General features: G+C 45.4%; 2 protein-coding genes across 2 annotated transcripts in view; both read right to left on the reverse strand.

Moving 5' to 3' along the window:
• Nucleotides 1-14,672, reverse strand: part of Acsl3 (acyl-CoA synthetase long chain family member 3) — a 56,400-nt gene extending 41,728 nt beyond the window's left edge. The window contains exon 1 of the mRNA XM_045146695.1: nucleotides 14,595-14,672. The gene's annotated coding sequence lies outside the window, so the exon portion shown is untranslated. The remainder of the gene's footprint in view (nucleotides 1-14,594) is intronic.
• LOC101599384 (U3 small nucleolar RNA-associated protein 14 homolog B-like) lies at nucleotides 3,017-7,537 on the reverse strand. Its single transcript, XM_004662883.2, has one exon. The coding sequence runs from the start codon at nucleotides 7,484-7,486 to the stop codon at nucleotides 5,327-5,329; it is 2,160 nt and encodes a 719-aa protein (XP_004662940.2). The 5' UTR covers nucleotides 7,487-7,537; the 3' UTR covers nucleotides 3,017-5,326.
• Nucleotides 14,673-18,952: the final 4,280 nt, after the last annotated feature.

Raw genomic sequence — 18,952 nt, forward strand, 5'->3', positions numbered from 1 at the left:
AGCCAGAGCCTTCTGGAGCTTACTCTGAATAAAAGTCTCTCTCAGCTGCCAAAACAAAAAGAGTACATGGAACCCTATGTGTTATGGAACCACATAAAGTAGGTGCAGTGGTGCACACTTGTGATTCCAGAAATCAGGATAGCAGACCAATCAGGGGGGCATACTACCTATTTACTGAGTTTAAGGTCAGAATGGGCTCATGCCTACTTGAGACCCACTATAAGAAGAAAAATAATAAAGTGAAACCACTCAGTAGGCAGTGTATCCTGTTTCCACCATGCCTGCTTCATAAAATAATGGCAGTGCATGCAAAATGTTGAAGAACATATGCCACACTGCTAACAAGTAATTCCTAGGTTCAATTAGAAAGAACTAAGCCCTACCCTCCAGTCCAGAGGGCAGTCAGCAGGAAAAGAAGACTTTCTAGATGTTCAGTATTGCAGTAAGAAAGCCACTATCATGCTAATGAATAAAACAAGTAACAATAACAAACATACTTGAAAAAGGAACATTTCATAATGTGACCAGAACAATAAATGTCCTACATCACAGAAATATCAATGGAGACAATTAAAGATTGTGATGTGCCAGATGGAGGTATAACTTAAGAGATAAATATCTGCTTAGCATATGCAAGACTCCAGGTTCAGCATTACAGGCAAAACTGTAAAACATTACAATAGAGTTACTGCCTATCAAACCATTTTAGAACTAAGACAATTTTTTTTTTTTTTTTTTAGAGAGAGAATTGGTATGCCAGAGCCCCAGCCACTACACTTGAACTCCAGATGCTTGCACCACCTAGTGGGCATGTGTGACGGTGTGTTTACCTCACCTTTGTGATTCTGGCTTATGTAGTTGGATATGGAGAGTCAAACACAGACCCTTAGGCTTTGCAGGTAAGCGCCTTAACCACTAAGCTAAACCATCTCTCCAGCCCCTTTTTTAAATTTATCTTATTTTTAAGAGAGAGCAAGAGCTAAGACAATATTTTGAAATATAGTAAGTATGTATATAATAATTTAGCACTCATTGTACTTAGTAACTAACTAAAACAACAAAATCCAATGCATTTGTCTTTACAAAATAAAGTTACATAAACCTGCAAGTGCTCCTTTTTCAAGCCCAGTCGCTGAAAGTTCACTCATACAAGTGAACCCTAAGTATTCCGCAGACCCTCCTCACAAACCTTCCTTCAGGGCTGCCACCTGCTCCACCATGTGCCTTCTAAAGAAAACCACAAACATGACCTAAAAGTAAATAAATAAATAAATAAGACCCCAGACTGCATCACCAGTACTGCAGTGTAGAGAAATCCCATGAGGACGGCTATCCCAGGAGGAGGGACAGTAGGTGAGATCACAAATGCCACTCTTTTGCTCCTCTGCTACTCATTAGCCCCAGCACTTTCACAGGCCGCCAGAGTCCACACTCCAGCTCAAGTGTCACCTCCTTATGAAGTCTTCCAACATCCTCTTACCATCTTCCTTCCTGTGAAAACTCAAAACACTTTGAATATACCTATTAGTACTTTTTTTAAGTCACCGATTATGCTTGTTTTAAGTCTCTGCTTCAGAGTTGGACATTTTTTAATGGTTCATATTTGAAACACCTGTACCAGGAAAGCTAGAAAATAATTACACAGCATATATTCAGTGTGACCACCAAATTCAGGAGTTTGTTTTGAGAAGGACGGACGCAGCATCACAGAACAACAGTGAGGAACTGTGTGTGTGTGTCTGGCACTGGACTGTAATTCCCAGAATAGGAAACCTGGTGGGCTAGCCTAATGAGCTGTGATCACTCCTGTACCAGTGTGGTAATAACCAATCTCAAAATCACACATCCACAAAGAAAGTGAAATTTACCAAAATTCTCTGTATTTTCTAAGAAATAGAAATAAAGGAATACAGAATAAGGTATAAAATAGCCAGTAAAAAGTCAGCCTCACCAGGTGCAATGGTTCATGTATTTAAGCCCAGAATTTAGGAGACAAAGGTAGGAGGACTGCTATTAGTTCAAGGCCAGCCTGGGGCTACAGAGTGAGTTTCAGGTAAGTCTGGGCTGGAGTGAGACCCTATCTCAAAAATACAAAAGTCAGTCTATGTTAACTGAATTGTTAAAAGTGGATCGATCTCAAATAAACTCACTGCTATCTTGATGGGAAAATGACTGCTGGGTAAAAGAGGTTCCTCTCTCAAATCTACCACCTGTTAGTCCTTTTTACTCCAAATAAAACACACTCTCTCACCCCAATCCTTAAGCCTAACAGTGATGGAGGCAATAAGAACTTTGAGGAACAATATATTACCTTTAACATTAGCAAGTTAGATATAACATGAAGGTAAACCAAAATCTGAATTTTTATAATTATCCCAAGTTTATTTCTCCATTCAAATTTCCAAACAACTGAAAATTTTACATTCTTCAGTGAATTTTTAACCTTTATATCTTTAAAAAATTTAAATCTAGAAATGTTTTGTCCTCCAAGTCCATTTGCTGAATATAGTAATGAATAAAGGTGTGGTGGTTATTTAAATCAGACCTAAGGTGAGAAAGGAACAACCAAAATAAGTACTCAGGCTACTGACAACTTTTTTTTTATAATACAAAATACTATTAAAACAAAACAATGTCTAGCCAGGCATGGTGGTGCATGCCTTTGATCCCAGCACTTGGGAGGCAGAGGTAGATCAACTGCCTTGAGTTCGAGGCCAGCCTGAGACTACATAGTGAATTCCAGGTCAGCCTGGACTAGGGTGAGATACTACCTGGGGGAGTGAGGGGCCTTTCTCCTGGCTTTCAACCCACAAACATGGTACCATGTGAAGGTCTTTCATTAGCCACTAGAGGGCACAAGCACATGGGCAAACAACCTTGTAGATTTTATTTTCTATAAAAGCTTTTGACCCAACACTTTGTGGAAATCTTTAGTAAAGAAAAAGAAACCTGCCTAAAGTTTTCCATTACAGGTATCTTTAATGGGTTTGAAAGAAAATAAGCAAATACCCAATAATTAGGAAAGGATACATTATGATATGTACATTTATTAGACTGTTACAGTCACTAAAATATTCTTCAAGAACACTAGTAACAAGACACAACAAGGAACAGCAGGTTAAATATGAAGGACACGCTATATATTCCACACGTCAGCGCACCCAGTGTGTACAGGTGACTGCAAGCCCGGAGAGGCCAGCAGGGGCGCAGTCGGGAATGCAGAACCAGCAGCACCTTGCTTTCCTCCTTAAACTAGTGTGTGTTTCCCAGACCTCCCGACTGAACATACTCAAGACTTTAGGCAAATACATGTGCATTATACTTTCTATACATTCATACAGAAACAAATCTTATGTACTAAAATCCAGAAGCAATAGCAGCTTAAGGGTTTTTATTATTATTATTATTATTATTATTAAAACAAGAACCCAAATAAAAACTGGAGAATAAAAACTCCAACTTAAAATATTTTAGTTCAGAATAGACACTCAAAAGCCAGGTATGTTGGTGCATACATATAATCCCAGCACTTGAAAGGCCAAAACAGGAGGATCACCACAAATCTGGAGCCAGCCTGCTCTACCTACGAGTTTCGGGTCAGTCAGGAAACAAAGCAAGTCCTGACCAAACAAAACAAAAATGCCATTCAAGCCAGGTATGATGGCATAGGCCTGTAAATCAATACTCAGGTATGACAATGCTTCAAATAAAAAAAAAAAACCAACATAATTATAAAATACTATGTAATATAGCTGTCAAGTTTCAAGTTTCCCGCCAGCCTTAACTCATGAGGATTTCACAGGGCTACAGACAGGACTACAAAAACCTTGGATTCAATCCCCATTGCCAAAGTGGAGGCAGGAGGATCAAAAGTTTAAAGTCATCTTCAGCTACATAGCAAGTTAGAGACAAGCCTGGACTATATAAGTTCTAGTCTTGAAGGGAGGGAAAATGTTTATAGATGCTTTTATACTGCTAAAGATAATTAGGTAAATTCAAACTTTCCTAATCATAAAATTCAAGTCACAGGAAGGAAAGAAGCTAATTCTCTCCATACTTTTTATTGGAGGACTAAAGGAAGCAGACTCACTGGAGACCTGCAGTGGCGGATAGCCGCCACGAGACCTGGCTAACTCGCATTCTCCTGCTCCGACAAGGAAAGACAGTACCTCCATTTCATGTGACGTAGGTATGGCACTGACCATCTGATTCAAGTTCTACTCCATTTCACAAACTTCCATAGTGCCCTCTTGGCCTTGCATAGTTTCCTCAGTGCCATGTCTGCACCTCCTCCTGACTGCTATGTTCAGCAAGAACAAGAAGGAAAATACAACAGTGGCATCACCTTATTGTGATAAATGATCCAAACTAGACAAGTAAAAGCAGACACATACAAAGTTACCTTTGTGGATCCCAAAAATAAAAATTCCAATCAACAGGAAAAACCAACACTGAAAAGGAACAGTTAAAACGGGCTCTGTAACTACCTCACCCTCCAACCACCAGAGTTTCATCTTTCCCATATTAAATGGAAAGCTAAAGGATGTTAATTCTACACTCCTACACAAAAACTTAATTCAGTAAAACTCTTTCTGCATTATCCTCCACACATCTTTTGCCAAGTGCTAAGAGAAACGGACTTCATGTCACCCACTCCTCCTGCCAATGCTACGACTTCTAGAGTTGTAGTCCTGTCTCCTCACTCTCCCGCCTCAAAACAACATGCATGAACAGTGTAGCACTGTTCTCCCTCTCAACACCCATTTTACCGTATCAATCCTTAATTCCTTCTCCATTATCCTAAAGAAAAGAGCAATTCCAAACTACTTTGCGCCAAGCATTAAAGGCCCTCCGCAGCTAACTTTTCAACCCTCCCAATCCTCTCTCACATACAAATACACTGTATTTGAATGAGTTACATTCACCTGCCCTCCTATAACCTGCTTTCTTTACATTAGCTCACTCTGCCTGTTAGCTCTTCCTAGAATATCTTTCCCCCTTGTGGACATCCAAATTATGGTCTCAAACTCCAAGAGTGCTGGATTACAACAACCAAGCCAGCTCTAGCAATCTTAATACCTAAATTGACTACAGTCATTCTTTGCTACCAAGGGCTTGAACGTCTGTTCAATGACTCGCAGGGTACTCTATGGGTACTCTCTTACGCCACTCATTTTTTCTGTATCTCAAAATGCAATGTCTAAGGCTCTTTAGCAGATAAAAGCGCCTAACCAGAGACTTTGCTGCAGTTCAGAATCGATCCTACAGTACAGAACCACCGAAAGAGCAGCAGCAGAGCTCCCAGGCCCAGGCCCCGTGATGGAACTCAATCTGCAGCGCATGTCCTCATTTGTTTGTAGTCACGTCTGGAGAGTCCTTTTGGATTGCTCTGTAGCATAGAAAGGTCAGACCTTGAGGAAGAGCGGTAGCCCACATTCTCTGCTTTTATGGGCTTGATGATGTGGCCTGGCTTTGTGCTAACCTTGGGAATGGTCAGTTTTTGGAAGGCCCTCTGGGTGTTCCACGTGGCCCCAACAGGGTTCTGTATGGTCCGTTCAAATTGCTGGTAGTGGGTGAATGGGAGTGGAAGGACCTGCACCTGATGACCTGCCATGAGGATGTTGCGCTTCTCACTGACAATCACATTGGGCAAATTCTTGTCTTTCCTTTGAGAACCTTCAGGGGTTTTAAGAAGAGGGCGTCTTTTCTTGGTGCTGGACTTCAGGCCTGCACCAACCCACTCACCCCAGCCAGGCAATGTCAGGTCCAAGTTTGGCTCATTTGCCTCTACCGCTTCCCTCTTGTCTTTCAAGAAATCTCTGATGACATCATCCCCAGCAAAAGCTTCCTTTATCAGCTGTCTGTGGTCTCTCTCCACTTCACCTTCCAGCTCCTCTATTGTGGGAACTGCCAAAGACTTCACAGCAGGAGTTTTTATACTTAGAAGGTTCTGTAGATCAATCATTTGCTGCTTCTCTCTCTTCTCCTTTACAATCCCCACTGAACTCATTTCGTGCTTCCTGGGCTGATGACTCAGTTTCTGAGACAAGGCCATTGATTCAGATAATACCTTCAGGCTGTTAGAATCTTTGTCTGTCTGTCTGTCTACTGGCTTGGCATTGTGGTTGAGCTCAGATCTTTTTCTAGGGAATTCTCTTGGCTCACAATATTTCCACAAAATATCTTCCACTACCACTGGTCTCCCGTCTCCCTCGCTTTTGGAAAATTCATGAGCCCCCAGCTCCGGCAGTTGCTCGGGCTCTGTCTGGACTTTATCTCCTCTGGACATCCAGGGGTTTGGAGCATTATCACTCAAGTCACTCATCCCCTCAGAGGCAAAGAGTGTTGCTACCTCTGCTAGGCATTCCTGCTCTTCCTCACTCTCTGGAGGCACCTGGAGTTTCTGTGTCAGCACTCTGTTCTTTGCCAACTGCTCCTGCCTGGCTTGGCGGGCCTCCGGGTCAAATTTGGCCATTTTTGCCTTTGACTTGGCCCATTTCCCACCATCCTGGTGTTTAAGACTCATTCGTTCCATCATTCTGGCCTTTTCAATCTTTCCCACTTCTTCCAGTGCAACATTCGGGTTGGCCTTCAACAGGTGCTCACACTCCTTTTGGGCTTTCTTAGCTTTTCCTTTCTTCACAATTTTGTGGTATTTTTTACTTTTGATTTTCTTCTCTCTTCGAGCCCTAGCTTCATAGTAGGACTGCAAAGCTCGGGCCCTCTGAAGCTCTGCCCGGTGTATCTTAGCCTCTTCCAGGCTCATGGCTTTGAGGGACGCTTTTTCCACAGGCGTCAGTAAAGGGTCTGTCACTGGCTGCCTGTTCTTATGAAGAAGGTTAAGGACATCCTGCTCCAGTGGGGTTCGGGCTTTCCAGCCACTGAACATGTGTTCCAAGGGAGCAACAGCTGACGGCTCCTGCTCCATGGAGAAGACCAGCTGCTCTGCTTGCCGGTTCTTCACAACCACAGGGTCCCACTTGGAGAGGGTGTGTGAGGCTCTGCTGAAGGCTACTTCCCTGAGGGTCCTTTCAGCCTCCTCTTTGTTAAGAGGCGTCTCCACAGTCTTCTTTGATCTGACTCTATTCAGTTGCTTTTTCACCACAGTCAGTAAGGGTAACTTTTTAGCAGCGCCAAGCAAATCTGAAAGGACCAGGTTTTCACCTGATCCTTCAGAACTGACACTGAACTCTGACACCTTCAGACTAGCCTCAGATCTCTCTGCCAATTTCCACCTATTCTTTCCACCAAGAGCACTGATTGCTTCCAAAAGCTTTTGACACTTTCTTTCTCCATCACTGTCCTCCTCATCTTCACTTGCACTCAATGGGTAGCTGTTTGACATATCCACTAGTTGTTCCTGCTGGCTCAAAGCCAGAAGGCCCTCCACATTCCTGGTCACGTTCATTGTAGCAGCCTGCTTTCTCTCACGCGGCCTGAAAGCTCTCGACTTCAGAGAAGGGTCTTGTCTCATCTTTGGCTCCATCTACGTACTGCCCACTGCCTCTGAGATAGATGTTTTCTGAGATCTTACATATTGAGATGTCTAAAGAAGAAAAGACCCATGTAAATAACCCAGTGAATTCCAAATACTCAACACATAAACCATGCACTAACCAGACAGTGTGGTGTCTGTCATTCCAGGCTAGCTAGGCTACACAGCACTGCCACATGTGTCTGCCTGCCTCTGTGCCTCTCTCTCCCCCGTTCTCCTTGTGTTAAGTAAGCATCTACATGTACATACAAAGCTAAATGGTAAAGTATTGCACTTTAAAAATATGGCACTGGTAACAAAATTCCCAAAGCAAGGAAACGAGAGAGGTAAAACAAAAAGGACCCATGACAGAGAGGCAGAGTGGTTTAAAGCAAGAAAAGGACTGTAAGGTAGGAAATGGGGTCCAGTAAGACAGTGACACACCACCAACCCAGAAGCATTAACGAGGAAGAGCTCAGACAGATGCTCAATGATCTTCCACAACAACTCAGAAGACAACCTTGTTTGCCACTGGCTGCTGGGCTACCTTCTTCCTCCAGAAATCATTTAGTCTTTAAACAACTACTTTCTAAGTTGAATCCATGAATGAGTAAGTTTATGTAAGGTCTTACATTTTTGTCCCTCCTGTCTCTGCTCTGTGCCTCCCCACAGGATGTAATCTATTCCTACAGCCTACTTGTTCTTCCTAAGCAGTTGGATGGCTCAAGGTTGCCTTCAATGTACTCTTCCAAACTCCATTGTCCCTGGCCAACCATTCTGAGCACCTCCCTCCAAACCATGTCTTTTTTATGCCCACGTGAAGGTTCACTTTTCTTAGCTGATGCTTCCCTTACTCTGAGCCAACAGCAACCCTGTTCTCTCTGCACCTCACTTACACCATCGTTGACATGCCTTGTCTGCGCCTTCATATGCCTTGAAAACTTTTCTTAAGGAATAGTTCCCAAACCCCTTTCAATGACATATGCTTCTCTTATTTAACAGGCTGTTATGCCAAATGCAGAATGCTTGTTAATACAAAAACAAGAGAAGGCAGAGAGAAAGAAAAAATAGAGAAAACAGAAAAAAAGCAAATTAAAACAGAGCCAAAGGGAGGCAGAGAGGTAAAGGAAGCAACAGTCAACTGTGTACCCTAAACTATCATCACGTTCCTTCACATGATAGCCCTTGAGACAAGAATTAAAATCTTATGTTATAGAAAGTAAAATGGAAGACTAAGATGGAAGCGCAGGGTCATGCGCCTGTAATTCCAGGACTTGGGAAACCAAGGCAGGAGGACTGTAAGCAAAAAGCTAGTCTGGGCTAACCAGTGAGTTCCAGGCCAGCCTGAACTCTATAAAGAAAACCTACCCTCAACCCCCACCCTGAATAAGAGCAGAAAGAAATAAATGGAAAGCTAACAAAAAGGCTAAGTAACTACTCTCATTGACATACCAAGTCTGACACACACTCACTAACTCACTAACACAAAAGTTGATGATACAGCACTCAAGAAGCTGAGGCAGAAAGGGCAGAAGTTTGAGGCCAGCCTAGGCTTCATAGCATGTTCAAGGGCAGCTAAGAGTACACACACACGATGATAATGCTGCTTTAAGAAAATAAGTATAACAAAACAGCCATATTCAAGAAAAACTTCTGATACTAGTAACTCTCCCTAACAAAAAAATGAATGGAAACCTTTTCCAACAAAGCAAAAGGGAAATAAGTATGTGGCATGGCCCTAAAATTTGTCTGTGTCACTGTAAACGAATGAAATTAAAAAAAACAATCACCACTGATAAAACCACATTGATACCTAACACTGGAGCAGGGTGGCAAGATGCACAAGAATTGTCTATAGAAAATTTTTAAATGGAGATGCACAGATGTGTTACAAAACCATGGAAAAATATGTAGGAATAGTAAACACCAAATTCAGAATTGTGGTTAACTGGAAGATTTGGGGAAAGTGTTTCTTCAACTGGATTAAATGGTATGCAGTATTTTTCAGACAAAAGTAAAAAGTCAAGAGAGGAGTAACGGTGCAAGCCTTTAAGACCCAGCACTTGGAGGCAAGAATTCGAGGTCATTCTCAGGTAGTTCAAGGCCAGCCTGGACAACATGAGACCCTGTTTCAATCTCACAACTACCATCAGCACCACCAGAAACAAGAAAAACGGGCTGGAGAGAAGGCTTGGTGGTTAAGGTTCTCATCTGCAAAGCCAAAGGACACAGGTTCAATACCCCAGGACCCACATAAAGCCCAATGCACACGGTGGCACATGCATTTGCAGTGACTGGAGGAACATCCACTCTCTCTCCCACTCTCAATAAATAAAAATAAAATATTTTTTAAAAAGAAAAATGGCCAGGCATAGTGGCACATGCCTGTAATCCCAGCTCTCAGGAGGCTGAAGCAAGAGGATTAACTTGAATTCACTGTTTCTGCATTTCCTCATGGCTTCCGCTGCTGTACTGAGTATACCACAGTGGAACCTATATGCGCATGTGCTGCCTTCCTAAATGCCACACTGCAAGGTTGGTTCACACACTTCCTTCTTTTCCGAGCTCTCTAGATCATTTCCAAATTCCTAACGCCATGCAAGACAGGCACTGAATAAATACATGAATGACTGAACCAATGTCCCTGTAGACATTATAACAAGTACCTCTGAAAACAAGTAGATGGCTATATTTGGAGGTACTTATCCAAAAAGGCGAGCTATTATTACAGTATCTTCAATTCTAAATAAATCATACATCAACTGAGCCCAGTGAACCATCCTTCAAAATGGGAAACCGTGTAGTATTTAAGTAAACATTCTAGTAATAACAGATGCTGAAATTTTTAACTAAAAAGAATGAAGGGCCTTAAAATGCCAGAAAGACTAAAGGAGTCTGAACTTTTTTTCCTATGAAACCAAAAATAATCATGTAAAGAAGGAATCACAAGATTTAACAGTCTCCCTTCGGAACAGAAAACTAACCACAAGTAGATGAAAGTATATGCCCTACTGAGGCGAATGAAATCAAGATTAAACCACACACTAAATCAATTTCACAAATTTGTAAGATGTGGTTTGTGTTGGTCATAAGCTAAAACTGAGCTAATTTTTAGGAATTTAACTGTTTTTGACAATTTTAAGAAGTGTGCGTAAGGGTCTGTGATGAAAAAGTGACAGCTTTAGATGGGGTCAACTTCAGGCCTATTACTACAAAGTCGAGCTTCCATCATGCTTTGGATCCCAATGCCTCAACTAATCTCTCAGGTTATAAACGGCCACCTTTCTCATCTCGCGAGCCTCCCCTTCAACATTTAAACATGCTGAAATCAAAACTCCTGGGAAGTTCCCTACGTAACAGTCTTCACTCTCCTCCCTCCTTGTGGACTCCCCAACCCACCCTACTGCCACCATCAGTACCTCGTGCAAAGGTCACCAGGGACTTTCATGGTGTTAGAGTCAATAGATGGTTCTCAAGTTTGCTCTTATAGGAGCATTCCACAGTATTGTCTGTCTCCTATAGTGACTGTTCTAGCTGTCCTCTCACTTCCTGTCCACTTGTTATGATTAATCTTGACTGCCAATTTGACTGGATTAAGAAATAACTAGAGAACTATAAAGCCCACCTCTAGGGGAAGGGCGGAAGACAATTAATTAGATCATGAGAGAATCAAGGCATGAGTTCTTCAGTGGATTCACCAGATAGCATTGCTGGAAACTGCGGTTTGGGGAGGAAGTAGGTCATTAAGGGGCATGTCCTTGGCCTTACATCCTGCCTTGGCCCTTTCCTCTATCCCTTTCTGTTTCCTGGCCACATGGATGTAAACGGCTGTCTTTCACCAAGCCCAACCTCCCATGATGGGATGACCCCTTTGAAATCTTAGGCCAAAATAAGTTCTCCTTCCCTTGTTTCTGTCTGGTATTTTGGTCATAATAATATAAAAGTAACTAATAAACCACTCCTCTATCTCTACAAATCTACTCCTCTGCCCAGACAGTACCACCCAGGCCTCCTGGTCTTATTCTATGGACCCTCCATAAGCAGTCTGCCAAGCCCACAGTTTTAGCTATCACCCCTATATCGAAGGCTACCCACTTCACAGCACTAAACCAGTACCTTCACCAGAAGGCGGCTCCAACTGAACATTTCTCACACTAAAAGTATGCTCTCCCATTATCTACAATCTAGTCCTCGCGGCTACAGATGGCTCAACAGTTAAAGGTGCTTACTTGAAAAGCTTGTTGGCTAAGGTTCCATTCTCCACAACCCACATAAAGAGGTATATATGTCTAGAGTTCATTTGCAGGAGGAGACCCTGGTGTGCCCATACATACACGCACCCATGCACACACACAATGTTTTTAAAAACAAAACTGGGCTGGAGAGATGGCTTAGCAGTTAAGGTGCTTGATGGCAAATGACCTAGGTTCAATTCCCAGGACCCAGCTGGAGGCCCTGGTGCACCCATTCTCTCCCCTCTCTCTCTGTATGTGTGTGTGTCTCTCTCAGACTCTACTTCTCTCCCAGTGTCAGCTCAGTAAACAATGAATGCACTCCCCTTCAGTGGTCTTCCCCTCCCACCTCATATTTATGACCATGCTAAGACAACTTTACACTTAACATCTCCACTTTCTCATCATACCAAGCTTTTTAAAGGTACAACTGAGCTAACGTGACAGTGCTTTGAAAAAGAAATGATTAATATTCATCATAATGAAAGCTTGAAAGCAAGGACTATGTCAAGTACATCTTCATTTATTCCACATGAGACATACACCCAAAGTGAGTACTTGGCATGCAGCTGACATGCAGCAATGAATTAGCTGTATTGCCTTCATGCATGTTTAACTAAATACTTATGTACCTAACAGTTTATAACACCTAACGCATGCCATGGTTTTTTGCCATCTACAAACTGAAATTTTCAAGGTAAATTACTCAGTAAAGTACAAACCACATGGATACTTTTGACAGTTATGAAGCTGCTTATCTGAAATTAGAAAAAGTCTGTCACCTACAGAATATCTTCCATGGGGGGGGGGGAACTAAAGCCTAAATCACATAAAATCCCAATCTCACATAAAAGATTCTTGCTTTCCAGCTATTCATCAGGGGAAACGAGTAAGTGCTACATGAATATTTAAGGTCTAAGTACCCTGAAGACTGCTAAAAAAGTCTCCTATCTCATCCAAATATCCTGCGATGGAAACAGGAATGACATTCTGGGTGAACACAGAAAATGAAATCAAAAGAATTACCATTAGTCAAAAGCTCCCAAGCTCTTGTGAGATGTACTCTTGATTACAGCCTCAGAATGCAAGATTGTTATCTAGTTTATCGCACCCTATCAATTCTCTAAAAAGCTCCCTGGATTTCCATCTAAGCAACAATCTTGATTATAATCTTCACTCTCTCAATACCTTTCCTTTATTGCAAGTACCAGGACTTGTGATCAAAAGTGTTTATCTGTACAATCATTTGCTGGGAGTCTGTTTCCCGCCTAAGGGCACAGGGACACATCAGTGCTGTATTCCAAGCACTTAACAAGGTGTCTGACATGCAGCAGAAGGCAAAAGACTCCAGGTGAGCAATTAATTAAACAACGAGCAAGTATTTCCTAGTTTTCCTTCATTTCTCCCTTCTTTTCTTCAAAGAGGAAATACCTTAGATGCACAGATATTTGAGCTTCAAGTCACTTGGCCCAATTACACTGCAAGTCCAACAACTGGGCCCCAAAAGCACCAGGTGACTGTTACCACCAAAAACACTGCCATCTCACAAAACCAACACTTGTGAAAGAAGACTCAGAAAATATTTAAAGGGACGCAAAGAACTCCGTCATCCCTAGAGGTGAGGTCTGCACAAAAAGGTGACAGAAGCAGTCTGTGCACTGGATTCCAATTCAATGTCCCAACACTACTTCTCTGTGATAAACTTACAACAGACTTTTCAGGAGCAGCTCAGCAGCACCCTCAACAACTCACAGAACCTATCTGGACATGGAAAATAGTCTGCAAGGATCATGAGAGACAGCATCACACTACAGCTCTCCTAAGTCACTCCCACCCAAATCCGCTGTGGCAACTAGTCCGCCAGCAAGGAGAAAGGCTGCAAGCTACGGTGGTTAGATGAAAAGGGCTCCGGCTTTAGGCTTTAGACAAGCTCTGCTGAAACCAACTTCTCCTCTTATCAGACCCGAGGCCAAATTAGCTCTGTCCACCCGGCAGTCTCTCCAGCTGTAAAATTGGAATAACGAGGTAAGATAGCTGCACATAAAACCCCCGGTGCATGGCCTGTAATAAAGGCTCAATTATGCCGCCTCTTTTGTCATTTTGTTCAGCTCTAATCACTTTCTCGAAGCCTGTTCCTCCTCTCTGGCTGCCATATAAATTTTCAAGCACGTTGCTCTACCAATTTTGGAAAGGTCTGAATATGCAAAGGTTTGGAGTACATTTTCTAAAACCAGATTACCTGGGTAAACCAGTTCGATCTGTGCCTGGGGGGGGGCGGGGAGGGGGGTCTTCATGTGTGAAATACCTTCAGCTAGTAATATCAACCCCACGGGGCTGCTACGTGTGGGCATCCTATGTGGCATGCTAGCGTGGAACTAAAATGCGCTTAAGAGAAAAGTGAACGAGCAACTCCCCAGCCTCACCGCGGGTTCCAATCCCACTCCCACCCTCAGCAGGAGGGATTCCCGACCCACACACCCCTCACGGCGGTCTCTGCCCGGCCCGGGAGGGGACTCCCGCCCCTCGTACCGGGGTTTTCGGACCCCGCAGGGCTCGGGGGGTCCTCCCGCCCAACCTGGCAAGGCCGTGTCCGGGTGGGGTGGGCGACCCCGTCCCCGTCCCCCGGGCCCGCAGCGCAGGCCGACCGGCCGGGCGGGAGGACGGGCCCCGGCGCATCCTTCCTCCCTCCCGGGGCCCCCGCTCACCTGGCCCGCGCCCACGCCTCCCGGCCGGCCCCGCCGCTCCTCCACGGCGCACCGCCACGACGCAGGGTCGCGGGCGACGTGGGGCTCGGCGTCCCCGCCCCCCCCTCGCCCGCCGCGTCCCCACCGCACCCGGAGGCCGAGGCGGAGGCCGCGTCCGCCCCACACAACGGGCGCCGCACTCACCGCGCCGCGGTCCTCGGGCTCCGGCCCGCGCAGGCCCGCCAGAGCCCCGGAGCCAGCGCCGCCTCCCCGGACAGCCCCGCCGCGGCCGCACCGCGAAGAAGGGACGACGGCCCCGCCGCCCCGTCCCCGTCGGCGTCGTCGTCGGCGTCGTCCCACAGCCCCGGCCGCGGCGACGAAGCTGCACGTCGCTCCCCGGCGCCCGCAGCGCAGCGTCTGTTGAGCCCGAAGCCCGCGACGCGCAGCCGGGACCCGAGCTCGTTGCATATGCAAAGAGGACGCCGCCCATTGGCCCGCGGGCGGTGGCGCGTGCGGGGCTGGGCCTATCGCAGGCCAGCCGGGGGCAGCGCGGCGCGGGCGGCCCGGGGCGGGGCGGGGTTACTATGGGTCATCCAGTCGGGCCGCCGGGACCTGGCCGCAGCCGGCGTGGGGCGGGAGCGGGGCGGCGGGTTCGCGGCTGGCGGGCGGGCGGGCGGGCGAGGGGCGGGCGGGCTCCTGGGCCGCGGCCCGGGAGGACGTGGAGGAGGGCCGGAGAGGCCCGGGCCCCTCCGGAAGAGCTGCCCGCGCCCTCGGATTGCTGTTGTGCGTGCGTCGTCATGTAGATCCCCAGACGTGCAGTCTTCCCTCGTTCATCACCGGACTACATTTGCTTGTCGGATTTCCACACCGATTTCTGTCCGATCGTGCAGAACCAAAGGACTTTTTAGAAATGCCTGGGGCGGGGAGAGGCCCCAAAGCCTCAAAGTGTGTGCTCAGTGTTGTTTTTATTTGCATTTAAGCCAGTATATGTCCCATTCTCCCCTTACCCCAGTAAATGTACTCGCAAGGCAAGTTTCCTATTTGTTTTCAATGGGTAAAACTGCAAATTATTGTTTATGAACGAAAGGCACGTGTGGATGTAAGTTTGCCACTGCGCTTGGTTTTGGACCCAACGCCGGGCCGAAGGCATTTTACTGTGGGAAAACTGCCTCCCCCAGCCCTCACCCCACCCCCAGCAGGACACAAATGTCTGAAGCAACTACAATGGATTTTAAGAAAAACATCTCTTCTTCGTAGTGGGATTTTTGTGTGTCTAAACCAACGTATGGTTAAGTTGATCTGTGAACTTTAAGTAGGTGAAAGGTTGCATTCGGGAGCTAGCCTCCACTCCAGCTAAAGCAGGTATTCACTTCCCAGGAGAATCTTCACGTGGGGAAGCCGCCAGAACTTGATCTAGGCCGAGTGCAGATGATGCGTTCAGAACAGACAGCTCACTCGGGTTGGGCCCGGGCCAGCCCAGCAGCCTAAGGAGCGGAGGAATTCCGCTCAGGCAGCGCAGCAGGAACTCCTAATACGTTATGTACTAGACCCTGCTGGTCAGTGAACTGCAGAAGTCCTGCTCCGCAGCAGCGTGCCTGTTTTAGAAGTGGTGGTTCCAGAATCGCGACAAATCCCCAGAAAAAAAAAAAAGAAAGAAAAAGAAATTTCTAAGACATATTGAACCCCAGCCCCTCATTGATAAGCATAAAACAAATGAGAATTAATTCCAGCCTTTCTTCATTATCTCCATTCTATGAGACAGATTGTGGACATGTAGTTAAAGCTAAGAGAAAATATTCCTTGGACTCAAAATGCAAAATTCAAATCGTGTTTGCCATTTGACACTAAAGCCCGCTGTTTTGCTTGGTTGGTTGAGTGTTAAGGTGAGCAGACTGACAAGGTCTCCCTGTGGTAACTCAGTTTGGCCTGGATCTTCCTAAGTGAACCACACTGGCCTCAAACTCACTGTGATCCTCCTGCCTCAGCCTCCTGAATATAGGGACCAAAGTTAGTAACTTTGTGTTGTGTAGCACATTCCTCCAAACTGAAGAGAGAAAGAACGCTCTGCGGATTCAGGAAGTCTGGGAGACCTTAATCTTAAAGGTCACAGCCATTCCCCAAGGTCATGTTAGCTCAAACTGAAACATCCCTGGGGGAAGGGGGCTGGAAGGAAGTTCCAGAGACTCAGGAAGTCTACATGTCTGAGGAAGGGTGGCAAGAAACCACCCTAAGACTATATAAAGGAGAAACAACTGCTTGGAAGAGACCCTCTCAGCAAGTGGTGCAGTGTGCTGGAGACCCCAACTGGCTATGCTCCAGAGAGCCTCCTGTGGAAATGCCCGCCAGTGGCGCAGCTTCCGGGAGTGGGCACCTGTGCTGAGGTGGGCTTCTGGGAATGCAGCTGCTACCTTGGAGTCTAAGCAGCTATGAGGAAAGTCCTCGTCCAGGATGGGATGAGGCTTCTGCTTGGGCAGTTGTTTGAGTCATCTGTTGCTCCTATAGGCAACCGCTCACCCTGCTCGGTAAGTAACCCCAGTAAACTCACTGGTTCACCAAACTGGTTTTGGGGTAACCGACCTTTGGTGTGTTGTCTCTGCTCTATCTGGGAATTTGGTGTTCTGGTCACTTCAGTGGTTGGTTGGTTGGTTTGTGACAGGGTCTTATACGGTTGCCCATGCTGGCTTGGTGCCCACTATGTAGCTCAGGTTAGCTGCACCAGAGCTTTAAACACACACACACACACACTCTCTCTCTCTCTCTCTCTCTCTCTCTCTCTCTCTCTCTCTCTCTCTCCCCTAGGTTTAGGGGCTTATGCCTGTAATGCCAGTACTAGGATGCATAGTGAGTTCAAGGCCAACTTAAACATCAAAGTAAAACCCTATGGCCTCAAAGCAGGCAAAAATCACATACATATTTGCTTTTGGTTCCTTCTGGGCCTGGGGACCAAACCCAGGCCTTTACAAATCTACCACTGAGCTAAATCCTCAACCCCAAGTTTCCTTTCCTTTTCTTTTTTTTTTAATTATTTTTTGTTTACTTTATTTATTTGAGAGAGACAGGCACAGAGAGAAAGAAGCAGAGAGAGAGAGAGAGAGAATGGGCGCACCAAGGCCTCCGGCCACTGCAAATGAACTCCAGACGCGTGCGCCCCCTTGTGCATCTGGCTAACGTGGGACCTGGGGAACCGAGCCTCGAACTGGCGTTCTTAGACTTCACAGGTAAGCGCTTAACCACTAAGCCATCTCTCCAGCCCCCAAGTTTCCTTTTGTTCTAAAGAGGTTTGCAGTGCAGTTTTTATTTATTTATTTTAGTTGCTTGTATGTTTATAGGTGCATGAGCCACAGCATGTGTGTGGAGGTCAGAGAATAGCCTCAAAGTGTCTGTGTTCTTCATTCTTTTGACACAAGGTCTCTTGCCACAGCAAAGTAACACTGCCTGCCATTGTCGTTGGTGCCTTGGAATCTGGACATATGTGCCAGCTTGCGCCCAGCTTTGCTGGTGTGCTGGGGAACTGAACTCCAGTTGACGTCAGCCTAGGCTGCACAGTGAGTTCAAGGCCAATCTAGACTTCAGAGTAAAACCCTATTGGGAACCAAACCCAGGTTTCTAAGCGCACTGAGCCATCTCCTCAGCCCTTCAGGATAGTTTTTGAAGCTTTTTGACACTTAATGAGTTTGGCTGCATTTTTTATTTTTATAAAAATTCAATACAGGGCTGGAGAGATGGCTTAGAAGTTAAGGCACTTGCCTGCAAAGCCAAAGGATCCAGGTTCGATTCCTGATTCCTCAGGTTCCACGTAAGTCAGATGCACATGATCGCACATGCATCTGGAGTTCATTTGCAGCTGCTACAGGCCCTGGCATGCTCATTCTCTCTATATATCTGCCTCTTTATCTCTCTCAAGTAAAAATAAATAATAAAAAGTTCTTTATAAAATAGAAATTCAATCCAGAAACTGTTAATGGCCAACTGAATAAAAAATGTGTAAGCAGGCAGTCCCTTTTATCACCTTGATAGTTTTCCAAATTGCTGTGACATTAATGGGAGATGTATGAATACCTAATGATCTGTTTCTCCATGAAGAGTCATGAGGGCTGTGACTTTACTGTGAAATGCTATGTAAAACACTAGCTTGGGCTGGAGAGATGGCTTAGTGGTTAAGCGCTTGCCTGTGAAGCCTAAGGACCCCGGTTCAAGGCTCGGATCCCCAGGTCTCACGTTAGCCAGATGCACAAGGGGGCGCACGCGTCTGGAGTTCGTTTGCAGAGGCTGGAAGCCCTGGCGCGCCCATTCTCTCTCTCCCTCTGTCTGTCTTTCTCTCTGTGTCTGTTGCTCTCAAATAAATAAATAATTAATTTTTTTAAAAAAAGAGAAAAAAAAAAAAACCACTAGCTCTTTCCACACAGTGCAATGCCAGGACTAGCTAAAAGTCAGCATTTTAGCAGAAATTTTAAAATATTTATTCATTCATTTGAGAGAGAGGCAGATAGAGAATGGATGTGCTAGGCCTTCAGCCCCTGCAAACGAACTCCAGATGCATGTGCCACCTTGTACATCTGGCT

This window comes from Jaculus jaculus, chromosome 4 (assembly GCF_020740685.1).
Source record: "Jaculus jaculus isolate mJacJac1 chromosome 4, mJacJac1.mat.Y.cur, whole genome shotgun sequence".
Taxonomy (NCBI): domain Eukaryota; kingdom Metazoa; phylum Chordata; class Mammalia; order Rodentia; family Dipodidae; genus Jaculus; species Jaculus jaculus.